Source organism: Symphalangus syndactylus, chromosome 10, assembly GCF_028878055.3.
Source record: "Symphalangus syndactylus isolate Jambi chromosome 10, NHGRI_mSymSyn1-v2.1_pri, whole genome shotgun sequence".
Classification (NCBI taxonomy): domain Eukaryota; kingdom Metazoa; phylum Chordata; class Mammalia; order Primates; family Hylobatidae; genus Symphalangus; species Symphalangus syndactylus.
In genome coordinates, this window is record NC_072432.2 from 56,968,280 (window position 1) to 56,984,934 (window position 16,655).

General features: G+C 35.5%; 1 protein-coding gene across 3 annotated transcripts in view; it reads left to right on the forward strand.

The window, feature by feature from the left end:
* The window catches only part of PRKG2 (protein kinase cGMP-dependent 2), a 117,950-nt gene that overhangs the window by 34,625 nt on the left and 66,670 nt on the right, over positions 1 to 16,655 (forward strand). For all 3 annotated transcript variants that reach the window (XM_055297195.2, XM_055297197.2, XM_055297194.2), the window contains exons 3-6: positions 3,641 to 3,807; positions 6,743 to 6,856; positions 8,783 to 8,888; positions 11,320 to 11,383. In XM_055297195.2, the coding sequence (XP_055153170.1) occupies positions 3,641 to 3,807; positions 6,743 to 6,856; positions 8,783 to 8,888; positions 11,320 to 11,383 (451 nt within the window). The remainder of the gene's footprint in view (positions 1 to 3,640; positions 3,808 to 6,742; positions 6,857 to 8,782; positions 8,889 to 11,319; positions 11,384 to 16,655) is intronic.

Genomic DNA, 16,655 nt, shown 5'->3' on the forward strand with positions numbered 1-16,655 from the left:
ATTATTTTCAGCTGCATTTTATCAGATTGCAAACTGATCTTTTGAGTTTCAAGCTTCAGATATTGTGTTTTTCAGTTTTAGAATTTCCATTTGATTTCTTTAAAGATTCACGTTTTCTACTGACATTTCCATTTGTCCTGAAAGCATATTGTTTATAGTTAAAGTTGCACCTGATAGTTGCAATATATTGATCTACTATGGTTCTCTTTCTATTGTCTTTTTTTCTCTCTGTCCTTAGTCATTTGGGCTTTTCTCTTAGTATGCCTGGTAACTTCTGATGTCATGATAAATATTTCCTATTTAAAAAACTGTGGAGAAAATTTGAGTGTCTAGATTTTGTGAACTTCCTATGGAGAATATTTACTTTTACTTCTGGCAGGCAGTTAAGCTAGTGGCTGATAGTTGTAACCAAAATAGGGTTTTGTTTGTTTGGTAGCTGGTTTTCAGTGTTTTTGAGAGCTAGCCTATTTTGCTTTGTTCTTACTCCTAGGCTGCAGCCCTTCAGATGTCCCATCTGAAATCCTGGGTGTTTACCAGAACCACAGGTAGACACACAGGATGTCAGATGGGACATCTGAAGGGCTGCAGCCTAGGAGTAAGAACTAAGCATCCTATCATCGCACTTCATGGTGTGCTTTGAACACGAACTTTTGTCTTTGAGATAGCCAAGACTGTGTTCAGTAGCTGCCTGAAAAGCAGCAAATGCCTTGAAGGAAATGCAGAGGACAGTGTCAGCCTCATGTTCTCTTGTGGATCATGACTCTAAGTTGTTGCTATGTTGATAGATCTTCAATACTTACAATAGATTATCTATCTGTCTAATCAGCTTTTATAGTTGTTTTGTGGGAGCAGGAAGAGTTATGCTGATAATAGCTGGTCTGTTGTAGTTATAGAAGGAGTTGCAAAGTTTATATTCTTTTTTTTTTTTTTTTTTTTTGAGATGGAGTCTTGCTCTGTCACTCAGGCTGGAGTGCAGTAGCACGATCTTGGCTCACTGCAACCTCTGCCTCCCAGGTTCATGCCGTTCTCCTGCCTCAGCCTCCACAGTAGCTGGGACAACAGGTGCCCGCCACCACGCCTGGCTAATTTTTTTTGTATTTTTAGTAGAGACAGGGTTTCACTGTGTTAGCCAGGATGGTCTCCATCTCCTGACCTCGTGATTTGCCCACCTCGGCCTCCCAAAGTACTGGGATTACAGGCGTGAGGCACCGCGCCTAGCCGAAACTTATCATATTTTTAAAATAAGTTGTTTTAAATTTATAATCTACTTTTGAGAAAAATTCATAGAGATAATTTTACTAATTAGAGACTATTACAAAATGTTTATACACTAAGTTATAAAAGTTTGGAAACTTTTTGAGGCCATGGGTCATGTTTAATTAATTTTTATGTCCTAAGTAAGTGCTTAGTGACATTTTAAAAGTAGAATAGATGTGAATATAAGTACTCTACGAATTCAGAGGAGAAAGAAAGGATTTCGTAAACTACAGCATCCATTTAAAATCATCCAATTTAAAATCATGAGGGGTTTCTTGGTGGATGTATAAGTTTTGGAAAGGTTGAGGGGTAAAAAGTAAGTTAAGTCACAAAAGAAAACATGTTCCATCTCTTAAGGCAAAGTTCAAAGATATAGGGGATGATAAGGATACCAGCTTATCTATAATAAAAAATTTGTTTTAGGGAGTACTAGATGGATAGATTGGAGCCATGTTGTAGAAAATGGTAAATACTGGGTTGTAGGATATTGATTTTTTCCTATGGGCAAAAGAGTCTTTTTGAGTACCTGCATGGAACGTTGGATGTTCAATGAATGAAGTTAAACCAAAAAAGAAATAAATAAAGAGGACATTGAAGCTTGAGAAATACTGGTTTAAAGAGATTTGTTTACAGCAAGACTTTTTTGAATCTTTAAAGTGTGCATTGTAAATTTCCAAAGTTGCTTAAACTTAGCACACTTTTGCTTATAAAGAAACAGTGTTCTTGGAACATACTTTGGAAAATTGGTATATGTGGGCATTGAGGGAACACTGGAATATTATACTAACATATAAAGTCTGTGAAAGCTGGAGCTTCTTGATATTGTTCACAGTTCTACCAGTTGTACTAAGAGAATTACCTAGCAAAGATAAGTTCTCAATATATATTAAGTGAGTTGGCTTTAGTGGATAAAAATGAATGGGATGAGCATGAAATCCATTTTTAAATTTTTTTTAGCAAGAATAATCTGATGATATAGTACAGATGGATTTTAGGGAAAATAGGCTGGAAGCTTAAGTCCAAGAAAATAAACTTTTAAAGTTGTCCAGACCTAAGATTTGTTCTTGGACTGCGGTGCCATCCTTGAAAATGGGAAATAAAATGGATAACAGTGATACTTTTTAAAACAAATTGATAAGATTTGGTAATAGATTAGATGGAACTTCTCAAGGCACTCAAAGAATTTGAATAGCTTTGAGTCACTGTAGGGAAGAAGAAATTTATTTGTGTAAGACTTCATTCTGTTTTCTTCATGTAGCCTAAAGATCTGATGGATAGAGTCATGAAAGAATTATTTAATTTCATGAAGTCTTACCTTTTGTTTGAGAACTTTTTGTGTAGAAAAAGATCACCGGTTTCCAAATGGTGATTGGAGAGGGTTTGAATGAAAGATACGGAAAAATGTATTTAAAAAATCATGCTGAGTTTTATGATCGAGAGTAAATATATTGTGCAGATCTGACTTAGCTCATAGAGCATCTTTCAGCACAATAATTTTATGACATCTACATATGAAGAATTTTCATTAAAACATTTTAAATTTATGTTAATGCAAATTGGGTAACTATCTTGAGCTACATCTTTTCCAGAATAAAGCAGAGCATTATAGGATTATCAGCAAATAGAACTTGGATTTGAGGAATGAATGGACTGTGAGATTGGAAATGTTAGTTCTGTCTAGTCCACACATACCTAGAGTAAAACCTAGTCAAACCTAGACTATCACTGTCACCACCTATGTCTGATCAAACTTACCAAGCCCCAAGGGCTTTTGCTCTTAGAAGCTTTCTCCCTCAGAAGAGACAATGGGATGGAATGGAAGCAGCCCAGACTTCAGATTCACCTACTTAGTTTTAAATCCCATGAAGAATTAGTTGCTTCTTACCTCTTAGTCTACTTCTTCCTAAAATAGGAATAGTAATTATCTCATAATATGGTAACAAGGATTAAATAAAATATAAAATAACTACAACTATAGGCACTATGCATACACGAATACATCATTGAATGAAGACTGTGTTGTAATCCCTTAAATACAACTCCTTTATATCCATGAGATTTGCTTTCCATCTAAAACATGAGTCCATTAGTAGTGCATCTATGGATCTTGAGAAATGCTACATTTGTGGTGATGGCAATTAGGAACGATAATATTGGTGTCATAATGACTATCAGAATAATATTCAAAAATATTTTCATAGGTTTTTCATGTAAGCTATGGTAGTTATAAGGGTGAAATGTTTGGTGGGGTTGGAAAAAGATTGTTCTTGCTAGAAAGTTATAAGTTTGTAGGTAATATTATCAAGAATCAGAATAAAGTATATCTAAATAGTAAAACATGATTTTCATTAATTGTAAGTACATCTCTTTTCCATTATAACAGTGAGAAGAAGCTCATTACAGATGCCCTTAATAAAAATCAGTTTCTGAAAAGACTGGATCCTCAGCAGATCAAAGACATGGTGGAATGCATGTATGGGAGAAACTATCAGCAAGGGAGTTACATAATTAAGCAAGGAGAACCAGGAAACCATATCTTTGTGCTGGCAGGTGGGTTTCACAGATTTTTCCAGTTATTATAAATATTTTGCCTGTTATGATTTTCTGCAAACATTTATAAAAACATAAAACTAGTTGCTCTATTTGTAGAAAACATAACATATTGAATTCATGAAATAGCAAAATTATTGATCTAATCATGATGATGATAATATTTAATATGTGCTGAATGATTTCTATATATCAGGCATCCTATTGAGCAGTTGATAGAGAGATCTCATTTTATCTTCTCACCAACCTGTAAGGCAAGTTCTATTTTCTCCATGTTACTAACATGGACTATGTCTCAGAGAGGGTAACGCCACACAGATCATAAGCAGTGGAAGTAAAATGCACACTTAGGCAATTTGACTTAAGAATCCACACTTCTAATCACACTACCACTCGCTCAAAAAGTGTTTTTATTCAAAATACTGCTGCTGAAGTTAACATTTTAAGAAATGCACTAGGAAAAAAGAAAACAATTAATATTGTGGTTCTGGAAAATGTTTTGGTTTTATACCAATGATTTAAAAAGATAATTTAGGTACCTTTGACCAACACACAAATCAAATGACATGTCTTACAATTAAAACCAGTGTTTTTAGAATCATTTAAATGTTTTCCTTCATCTGTGGTAATCTGAACATGCTTACATGTTGGGAAGATTATAATGGTTAGATAGGCAAATGATTTATTTTTGTGACGTATAGATCTTATAATGACTACTCAATTTTTTTTTGTCTTTTGTATATAGAAGCAAAAAATTATCTAAACAGGGATTAAAGTTATAGAACATTTTGTCACATTCTGGCACAACTTTTTGAGTTTTAGGGGAAAAAGTTAAAACTGGCTTACCCAGAAGGAGTGATGAATGGAGGAATGCTTTCTATTTGGCATTGTAGTTCCTGATAATCTAAGTAATGCTTTTATTCTTATTCCTTTGGGGCCTTAAGTGTGAGGCAGAAGTTGTCTATCTAAACAAATTAATAAACATGTATTATTCTATTTATAGTATATAAAAGATTGTTTTATATACTTTGATTATTTGAACATGCCAATTTTATGATTATTATTTGCCGTATATATCTTTGTAGGCACCTTTAAAATTATACAGTCATTCCCAAGGAGTCATTCTACTTAATTAATGAGTTATAGTCTTAATTTAGCCAGCCTTCAATTTTTTAGGGACAACTTTTCCCTCTTGCAACTTTTCTCTTACCCACTTTAACTTCTGCTTTAGCAACACTAGAGTATTGCAGCAAGAGAAGATAGGTCATTAAGTCAACAAATATTTATGAAACCTCCTAGGAGAGGATGAGAAACTGATGTTAGCCTATCTCGTTCCTTCCCAAGTAGTTCTGATGGAAGGCTCAGGGAGAGAAGAGGTTGAACAGAAGTCAGTATCCAAACAGCTATTGAGATCAGAGTTATGGCACACATGGAAATGAAAATTGGACGGTTTCTTATTTGAATTAATTACAGTGTCACCCAAGGACTGAATTGCCTGGTTTAATTATCTGGTTGAGCAAATTAATTTGATAATTTAAAATATTCCCTTCATGAAACACAGCATGAATAGCAAAGAGTAAAAGCATATTTAGCTTAAACTTTTGTTATTCCATATAATTCTTCAGCATTGCTCAGGTACAATGAGCCATAACCAATTTCAAGATAAAAACTTGAAATGCATTAAGATTCATGATATCAACTGGACACTACCACTAAGTGGCTTTGATAGAATAGAATTTAGCTAATGAGAAATTTTAAATTGCATGTCTAACCTGTAGGATTTGGAGGCAAAACTGAGTGTTTTTTTTTTTTTCTTGCTAATATAAATTCTATCAGACTAAGTATAGTTTCTCTTTTGTCCCCTCTGTGGCTCTGGCACTTGGAACAGTTCCCAGCACAACATAGGTACTAGATCAGTTTTGCTGAATGAAGGGATGGACAGAGATGATACAGAGCTACTTAGCAGTGAATTAGGAAAAGGAAAAACTAATTCTTTAAGGAAAGGAGACATTGCCCCATCATGTTTTTTTCCTCTAAGAACTTAGATCTTTTTTGCTTATGCTTTTAGTTGGTTAAGGTTTTGTTTGTATTTGTTCAAAGCAAAAGAAGAGTAAAGCTACCAAGGCAAAAAAAAATAGTGAAGGGGATGCAAAGTTCTGCCTCTTCCTTCCTCCGATCTTTGCCCGGGGAATAAGTGCCAAACACTCTTCTTAGTGATTTTCATTTGTAACTAATATGTATTACATTTAAATAAATTAGAGGTTAGATAACAATTGAGGCACCATGAAGTAACTTGCCCAAGGTCACATAGGCAAAACTGAGTTGAATCAGGACACAGCCAGGCAGTCTGATTCCAGCGCTGATCTACTTACTGGTTATGACGGGTGGTCATTCCATCATTGTGAACAATTTCTCTGTGTTTTTAAGACACACAGTGATTGTTGAGCCCCTCATAAAAGAGAAATAGTTTCATGTATTACATTTCTCATAGGTTATAATGAATTTTAAGCAAAACACTTGCCATCCACTGCTTCAGGAAAATAACATTGTAAAAATAATAATATTAATAATAGCTAACACGTAGCATTTACTATGCACTAGCCATTGTTCTAAATTCCTTACCTAGATTAACTTATTTCATTCTCGCCACTGTAAAATAATAATAATAATAATAATAATAATAATTATCCTCATTGTTGATGAGGAACTTCAGACAGATAGAGTAAGTTTCTCAAGGCAACCCAGCTAATAGTAAGTGGCAGAGGTGATTTCAGTCTGCACTTTTACACTTTTAACCGGTATATTATAATGAGAATCATAAAATATCTTACCTGTATACTTTGTGTGCTTTATGATTGTTTTATTTTTCTAATTTATAGCATCTACACGGATTTTGATTATTTGTGTGTGTGTTTTTTAAAATTCTACTTGATAGAGGGTCGACTAGAGGTGTTCCAAGGGGAGAAATTGCTGTCCTCCATCCCTATGTGGACCACATTTGGGGAGCTTGCCATTTTATACAACTGTACAAGGACTGCCTCTGTGAAAGGTAATAAAAGAGGAAATGCTCCATCTTTGAATTGTTGTGGCATGTTAGAGATAATCTAGTCCAGTCACATTTGCACCCTGATCCAGAGTCTTTTTGTTTCCCATTTTACCTTATATGTTCTTATAATAGAAATGCTGTGCCTATTCAGGGATTTATACTGAAGCACTTACCTATATAATTTAAGCTAGAAAGAACGTTCTGGATACCTGTGTATAAAATGTAAAATGGCTTTTAACTATTCACAATGGTAAAGACATGGAATCAATCCAAATGACCATCAGTGATAGACTGGGTAAAGAAAATGTGGTATGTATACATTATGGAATGCTACACAGCCATAAAAAGGAACAAGATTATGTCCTTTGCAGGGACATAGATGGAGCTAGAAGCTATTATCCTCAGCAAACTAACACAGGAACAGAAAACCAAACACTGCATGTTCTCACTTATAAGTGGGCATTGGACAGTGAGAACACATGGACACAGGGAGGGGAACAACACACACTGGAGCCTGATGGGGAGGGGTGGGGGAGGGAGAGCATCAGGATAAATAGCTAATGTATGCGGGGCTAAATACCTAGGTGTTAGGTTGATGGTTGCAGCAAAGCACCACGGCACACGTTTATCTGTGAAACAAACCTGCATGTCCTGCACATGTATCCTGGAAATTAAAATTAAATTAAATTAAAAATAAAAGTGAAAAGGTTTGTTCTGCCAAAAACAATGGCTTTAAGCTGACTGATTCCAATATTTGCTTTAATTGCCACTTTACTTTTTACTACATACACACATGCCTTTGGCTCATCCAGAATGTTTGCTTTCTAGCTAGTCTCAACGAGATTGTGACCATATTATTAGCCAGAGAAATTAATTAAACCAGCGAAAATGTATCTATATCAAAAGGAATATGAATTAGAGTAATTAGAGTTTTCATGAATGACTTTTGGGATTACTTTATTTGCTTTTCTTTAGATTTATGTTTTATTGACTTTAAGGCAATCTTGGGTTTCCTTCTGAATTACATAGATATGATGTTTTTCAGTGTTTGGGACTGGGTTATATGTGTTAGCCCTGCTGAGGTATTTGATAAAAATGCAGATTCTGGGTCTCTACTGCAAACCTGAATCAGAGTCTCTGGCAGTGGATCCCAGGGATCTTGTATTTCTAACAAGAATATCAAGATGATTCCAATGTAAAGTTTGGTAATCCAGAGCTTTGGGTTTTGATCAATTTTAGAGGCTTTGTTACTCTTTTTTAAAAAATTGTACAACCACAATTTCATCTAGATTTTTTAGAGCCACCACTTCTTGCCCACTTTCTTTTTAAATTTTATACTTACCCTTAAGTCTTTACTGTAAAAATATTATCTCAAAAACTTTCTTTCATAGTCTCTTTCAAATAATTTGTAGGCATTTTACACAAAAGTAACTGTAGAGATTCTTAAATAATATGTAGCTTCTTTAGCAACAGTGTCAGAACAACATAAAAAGACACATAAAAACACACACACACACACACACAGAGATATCTTTAACTTTCAATTATCTCTTTGTGACTTCACTCTCCAGATTAGCTACAAATTGACCGCCTTTCTCTTGTATCACAGCAGAAATCTAGAGCACATCCTGATGATCTAGTGCATAATTGGGAATTGCAAACTAATTTGAATATCATCCTAACTATAACATAATTAGAAAGGAAATTTTTTGCTAGTCATTTCCAAATAATAGTGTATTTCAAAGCCAAAATGATTTATAAAATTGCTCACTATTTACTTTGCTGTCTCCTTCATTTGTATGTTTGAATAATGCATTTTCCAAGAAGTACCATTTTATAAGAACATATAACAAATCCATCGATTTGTACTTTGGAATGTTTTCACAATGTTGTACTAAATGTTTTATTGTTTTCTTGATTTTTCTAAAGCTATTACCAATGTTAAAACATGGGCATTAGATCGAGAGGTATTCCAGAATATAATGAGGAGAACAGCCCAAGCTAGAGATGAACAATACAGAAACTTCCTCAGAAGGTAAGAATAATACATTGGGAGACAGCGAAGACAGTGGAGTCACCATATTGTGAATATATTGATTTTATCAGAATAATTATTCTACTATAGCTACTCCCATTTAAGCATTTTCCACATGACTAAACCAAAGGAACATTGCTTGCAGTTTATGCCAGTGCACACCAAAAACTATATTTAATTTCTATTATCCTTGTATACTATTTACTTCTCCTGCTAGTTTTTGCCCTTGTATTGATGGAGTGATAGTGTACAGCATAGAAAAATGTGCAAAAAACCTAAACTATTAATTGGGTTGCTCAGTTGGCTTTGAAAGGCATTTGAAATATGAAAGTGGTTAGCCAAAAGACAAGCTTTCTAAAAGTACTTTGCTTAGAATGGTACTAAAATTAAGTTTACTATCCTTATTTGCTTTACCTGAGACTTTCTTATTTGCATAGTCATACCATCTTCCAAATTACTATTATTTGTAGCAAATTGACTTGCTAAAAATGTTACTATACTTGTCATGATGACAGGGACTTGGAACACACTCATTTTGTGAACTATTCTGTACCTCAACACCTTGGATGAATCAATTTATAAGGAAATAAATGTCTATGTAAGTGAAAAAAACTAGTCCCACATTAAAACTTTATTTGGAAGTGTAAGTTATTTATTTAAACAATTTCTGTATCTTTAGTGGGAGTTTTGCAAGTTTCTGAAGCTGCAATACATTCTATAATGAAATGTTATCTATGATATGTAATAAAAATAATAATAATGTACCACATGATTTCCAAAAATAAATTATAAGTTCTTCTTATGGTAATTTTTTTCTAGCATGAGAATCCTTCAAAGCTAATGATTTTAGGGCCATATAGTGCTTAGCTTATAGTGTAAGCTCAATAAACATTGAATAAGACTTCTCATCTAGAATCTTACTGATTTGTTCTCCCAGAGACAATAATGTCTCCTGGCAGAGAGCTGCAATAATGACAAGCAGGTTCTCTACCTATTTTCCAGCCAATGCATTAGCTATCATATTGTGGGGCCCACTTGAATCTAGGTGATCTCAAAATCCACCAACTGAGCAACACAGGTTAGCATTTAAGCTGATAAGCCACACTTATGTAAGGGCCAAAAAGAGGTACTTAAAAAAACCAGTGTGCCTGGGTTGTGTTTGAATGTCTGAGATTAAACGTGAACTAGGCATAGCAGTTAATTACCTTGGAGTCTAGTATGTTCTTAATGGAAAAAGCTCAGATAATCTACTAGTGAATATTCATTCTTTCCTTCCCTCCTTTGGTTATTTCCTTCATTCAACTAATACTTATTAGCAGGCACTAAATATTGTTGATTTAGTGGTTAACAAGATAAACCCGATTCTTGCCTTCATAGAGGGGAGACAGAGAAAATATTTTTTCTTATATCTCTTTTGCCACCAACCTCCAAAGGTGCTAGGTTTATAACAGTTAATTTTCACTAATGTTATAGATCCCTGTTTGGACCAGAAGTAAAACCTTCATGATAGTCTGTGTTAATAACAAGTTCTGATGACTCTTTTACCATTTCATCTATAGTGAGATATATTAGGGGAATACATTTCTCTTTGTTTCATAATATACAGTATGTTTTTTATTTACATTTTTTATTATGAAGTATGTGATATTCTATGTGATATATAGTACATATGTAAGTTATAAGACATCATAACAAAATGAACACCCGTGAAGCTACTGCCCAACCTAAGGAAGAGAAAGCAGTTGTTGAAGTTCTTATGTACTTCCCCATGTTATTTCCAGCCTCTTCCTTCTCTTCTCCTTGAGGGTATCTGCATTCTGAATTTTAGTGATCATTCCCTTGGTGTTGTTTATAATTTTGCCTGTAGCTTGATTTAATTATTTTTGAAGTTCATCCGTGCCTCTGGCTATCATTAATTTTAAAAGACAGTACAGTATGACTAATAATCAGAGATCATTTCAATGTCAATTCCCTTGTTCCCTCCCAACCCCGGATTCAGTCCTTACTTAATTATAAGGATTTAGACAAAAATCTGATTCTCCACTGGAAGCAGAGCTCCTCGCACAAACTAATAAAACAGATATTGAGAAGTGGAGAGGAACAAACTTCCAAATGCGATTCACTGTGAAAACCAACAACAAATGTAAATTTATTTTTACCAAATAGACAAAATGTGACTTTTCCCCCTGTCTGGTATCTTACTATTTTCATTTATTTGCCTGTGGCACATGTCTGTGATTATATATCTATAATTTCCAGGGTATATGAAATTCAGTCATTGATGTGTTTGCAGTTATTTGGACATTTACTTTGGAAGAATCAAAGTGCATTATATTTTTTAAAATGTATGTAAAGGTTTTAGAATCTGCATATGTGTATATTTATAGTTTAATTCAGGAAGGTAATTAAAGGTTTCTTTTTAATTTTGAAGTGTATCCTTGCTGAAGAATTTACCTGAAGATAAATTAACCAAGATCATTGACTGCTTGGAAGTGGTAAGAAATTTTGAAGTAAAAAATAAATTTCATGAGAAGATATTACAATGTACTTATATTATTAACACCATAAATAAACAAGAAAAAGATGTCAGAGCACCAGTCTACAGAGACTGAGAGCCTTTTTCTATGGTGAAAAATCTTAAGCCAACTCATGCTGTGTTAAGGGATGGAGAAAGCTTTAAATTCTTTACATGTATAAAAGGAAATCGGATTTGCATGTGTAAAGTGAAATTTGATTTACATATTTTAATCTTTTTAGTATATCTCATAAAACAAACCTGCCTTACTCAAGAAGCATTTGATTTTCTACAATTAACATCACAATCCCTTACAGAGTTTTCATAGTATAAAGGAGTCACTGATGCATAATTAAGAAATGGAGCAGAGAAAGGGTGTGTTGGTCCTTTTGGTGGCAAGCCTCTGAGTCAGGCTGTGAAACACTTTCTACTTGAACACTCTAGGCCACAAAAACACATTTTAAAAACTGTACTTAAGAAGCACTTTATCTATTTTAACATCTAGGGGGAAACGGCATATTGGAATGTGTTCAAAAACTCATTTTAGGCATCACCCAGATGGTTGGTTCTAGTCCAAGACGAGTCAAGTCTTTTCATGAATAATGCTTTTACGACATGTACCTTGGATTCTAACGATATGCATTTTGTGAAAATGTCTTCAGATTTCAGAGATTAAAATTCAAAGCAAATACGTTCTTTAACTTTTTGGGGGGTCAATTTCGTTGAAACCCAGATGGCTTTTATGGAATTTAAAGGAGGTAAGGAATAGTAAAGGAGTCACATATAGAATTTAAGCTTTTGTAAAGCTGTTCTCGGTGGGAGGAAAAAAACCCCCAAAAACCCTACAAGGCTGATTGTTGACAGATTCATGCCTCTGTCAATCACAATATACATTGTAACTAATATCTGTCAAGCAGGGAGTAGGGACCATTTTATCCTTAAGTGTAAGTGACACCAGCAGTGTTTCCATTTACAATTCATGGAACCCATCCAGCAGTTTATCAAGGACAGACCATGATGACACAGTGCCTGGCCTTGTGGCCCCAGGGGGTTCAGATATGAAGTCATTTTCAAGAAGATTGCTTACCCTGCATCTCTGGAGAGTCTCCCATTGTAACATAACCCAGTCACAGATGTTACAAATTAATAATTCATCCTAATTTCTAAGGGTGTTTTTTTTTTTATTTAATGCTGGAGAGGCCCTAGTTTTTTTTGTTAACCAAGGAAATCTGTTTTTAATATAATACTAATAGAGTAGATTCACCAGAGGGGATTTCTATGTTGACAGCAAATATGAAAATTTAGTATCATTAAAAATAAATGGTAAATTAGACATATTTATAGCAGCCACAGGCAATTGCTACAGAATATATAGATGGGGGCTCAAATCCAGTAATAATTAACACACAATTCAAATTTGAAAAACTCATCTTTTCAAACACCTTGGAAAGGATTTGCTGTGTCTCAGCATTTGCAGACGGCAGCAGTTTACAAAGGGCTCTTTATTCATACCTGGCAAACAAATGTGTCTCTGTGATGTGTGAAAATTCTCAAATGTGAAAGTGATTAACAAGGGACTAATGGGATCTATTTAGCACTAGGAAATGCATGTGATTTACCAGTGTAGCTTGGACGAATGACCCATCAACTTGGTCCTGACAACAGCCAATCACTACTGCATCAGTTTCGACGGTGTCCAGAGTTCTAGGACCAGCTGTCCCACAAACTGTCCCCATAATCTTTGAAAAAGACAATCTAAATCTGTCATGCAGTTTGGGAGTTGATTTGGGAGTTTTGCATGTAGCAGGGGGTAGGGAAGGGAGAATCAGAATTTCCCATCACTAAGTAGTTGATCTGATGTATTTGTTGAAACTTAGACGGTTGAACTCCTAGAACAAATGGCCCTGATTGTGCAATGTTCCAATGGCATTTCTTGCTTTAGCTTAAATCACTCAGAACATTTATACAGGCAGCCATTGCCTTTAAGCCTCTTCTTGTGTTCTGATAAGAAAACGAGGGTAGGCATAACACCAACATACTAGAATTCATTAAGAGTTAACTAATGAGAACTGTAAAGCATGATACAGATTCAGAACAGAGTGTACAGATTAACGACAATGAAAATAATAATGTGACTTATGCACCTGGCAGTTACGCAGTATGAAAGATAAGAGTGGAAGTAGTTTCTGCCCCCACACATGGTGATGAATCCACTAAGCATGAGATTTGACTGTGACATCCTCCTGAACTACAAACATTGTGATTCATCATAAAGTCACCTGTTAGTCACAGTGCTTTGGTATTTGACCCAGTGGCCTTTTGCACTGTGACTCTAAACTGCTATCTTTCACAAAGCTGAGGTGTATGAGGCTGGGATGAGGGTGTAGTGTGGAGCACCTTTGCCCTTAGTCAGATTGCCTGTGGTGCCGATGAGAAGGCATATTCCCAGGCACCACCCCACATTTACTGAATCAGAAACTCAAGTTGGGGCCCCCAAATCCACACCTAACACTCTAATGGTGGGATTTTTATGCTTATTAAAGTCTAAGAGGCACTGATTTAGTTATGAATGTTTAGAGTTTGCAACCGTCTGCCTCTTTCTTTGGGAATTTTCCATTTTAGTCACTTTTTTAAAGTCTAGTCTTTCTTGTAGTCCTTACCAACACTTGCATAAACCAGGATTTTGTTTTCCTGTCATCTTAATGGTTAAATCCAGAGCCATAAGAAAGTTGAAATAATTGTAGATTTTGCTACAGTTTATGAACCATTGAGCTAAAGGTGGGGCAGCCAGGTGTTCTAGAAAGTTCACTAGTCCAAAGTCTGGAGATTAGGGCTTGTGGTTCTGCCTCTGTCACTCTACCAGCTGTCAATGAATTGTGGTGGGCTTTAGCATATCATCTCTTCATCTACAAAATAATGGAGTGGTGGGCCATATCTCTATGAGCTCTTTCAACATTTAAATCATAGAATTCTATATGATTGGCTCACCCAAATAGGAATAACTTCTGTTGTTTTTCATTTTGTAGTATCTGGTTCTTTGAAAATAATCAATCAGGTGCTACATGTCCGAATGGCTGACTGGGCCCACCTGATCAAGGTGTGCTTGCCTTAAAATTTCTGAGGTGTTCTAAACTCTTGTACTTGGAAAACAAAGATTAACTAGTAACAACATAAATAACTAACTGTAAACAATTTTTTAACCCACACACTTGAGTACATAGTCACATAATGGTGTGTGTATGTGTGTGTGTGCTATACATCTGGTTGTATATCATCAGTACTCCTAATACTTCTTTTTAATGAAGATTTCATTTGCTTTTTGCAAGATACTCATAAAGAAGATTTTCTAGCTGCAAATTAAAGACTCTAAGGAAGTCATTGCCTTCCTTCTTTGTCTTTGTCCTCTGTCACTTTGGAATTTCCTTCTGGTTTTATATATTGTATTTACAGGTACTCAGGCTCTAGCATTTTGCTAGATTATCACAGAATGAACATTTTGTTTACAGTAAAAATGGGTTACAACTCATTACCAGGTTATGAAACCAATTTAGAGGTGCATTTAAAAAATCAGAATAGTAAGTATAAATATTATTTTGAAAAATGTTTCAATTTTGTATAAATATGTGTACCTGCTCTTGTGTGTGTATTGGGAGTACATGCAGAATGTATTTCTTACTGTTGGTCAGAGTTAAAACATGCTTGAAAACCATTGTTCTGCAGGATAGGGTCTATGGCTTCTTGGTCCTCTAAGGGACACCTTTGCAATGTAACCACAAGGACAATAACCACACTATTTGCATTTCTCTTTTTGGTCTCAGTGACTACCCTGGCTTGACTGGTTGCACTCCCCAGTTGACAAACACTGGGCAGTCTAGCATCACAGTCAGTACTTACCACTATATATTTTTCGTCTGACCTATTTCCACAGCCTTTTCTGATCTATGAAGTTACTGTCAACACACTGGGAGGTATTATTTATCTTCTTCCCATGGTTTTGGGTGACAAAGAATCATCCACGGAGGAAAATACCACTGGGAAGGTTGTCCCTTAAAAAATAACAAAGGTCTTCCTCAGTGTCCCCTTTCAAGCTTTTCCCCCTTTGAAGTTATTTGGTTGTCAGGAATTAAAGCCACACCTCTGCACACATCAAAGGCTTTATAATAACTGAAGAACAGCCTAACAGCATTTCAGAAATTCTCCGTGTTTCTTCTGCTCCATGTGGGTAATGAGGACTAAAATTGTGATGGGAACAGGAGAGCTTGAAGAGCAGACTGTCTGAAATAGGAACTTCGAACACAATCCCAGCAGCTGTAGCAAAGAACATTGAATGTTAGCTACATGGTGAAGACAGCTGGACTGTGTGGGGGATCAGGATCATCCTGTAAGGGTCATAGTCATCTCCACTGCAAAATCACGCTGCATATAGTCAAGGTTTGTGATAAAGCTAAAATTGGGAAGGGATGAAGGGTTTGAGTAAGCAAACTATGAGGCAAAGAAATGCCAAATATCATGGCTTAAATAAAACAGAAGTTTGTCACTTGTTAACATAACTGTCCAGGGAAGATAGTCCCAATTGGCTCCACACAGTCATTCAGGAATCCAAGCTGATGTCTACTCTGCCATTTTCAACATGTGGTTTTCCAGGTTTGTGTGGGCCATGCCATTATAATTGGGGAAAAAGTATAAAGACACATGCATGAAAGTATGCATGGGCTTGGTGTGGAATTGTCACAGATCACTTCCACTCAGATTCTTTTAGATAAAAGTTCATCACATGACCATAGCTAACAGCAGGAAGGCTGGCAAGTGTAACTTACCTGGACAGTCATATATTCCTCTGGAAGACTTTTGTGACCAGCTCACAGCCTCTTTCACAAGATTAACACCGGGTACGTGGTGTGCACTAAACATTCCATCAGGTACTTCAGATACACCGTCTTAACTAGTCCTCAAACAACATTAGGTGTAGTGGTAAATATAACCTTAATTTTACAGAAAAGGAAACAGAGGTCCAGAAGATGTAGGAAACAGCTGAGCAAATCATTATCATCCTCCTTCTTAGCATGGCAACAATTAATTGTGCATTTACTATATTTTATATGCGCCTACTATTTCAGGCAACATTGCCTTTCATTGGCTTATTGTGGTAGGTAGAATGGTCCCCTTCCCCAGCCCCCCTTCCAGATATCCAGATCTAATCCCTGGAATGTATGAATACGTTATATTACGTGGCAAAAGGGACTTTAATGGTA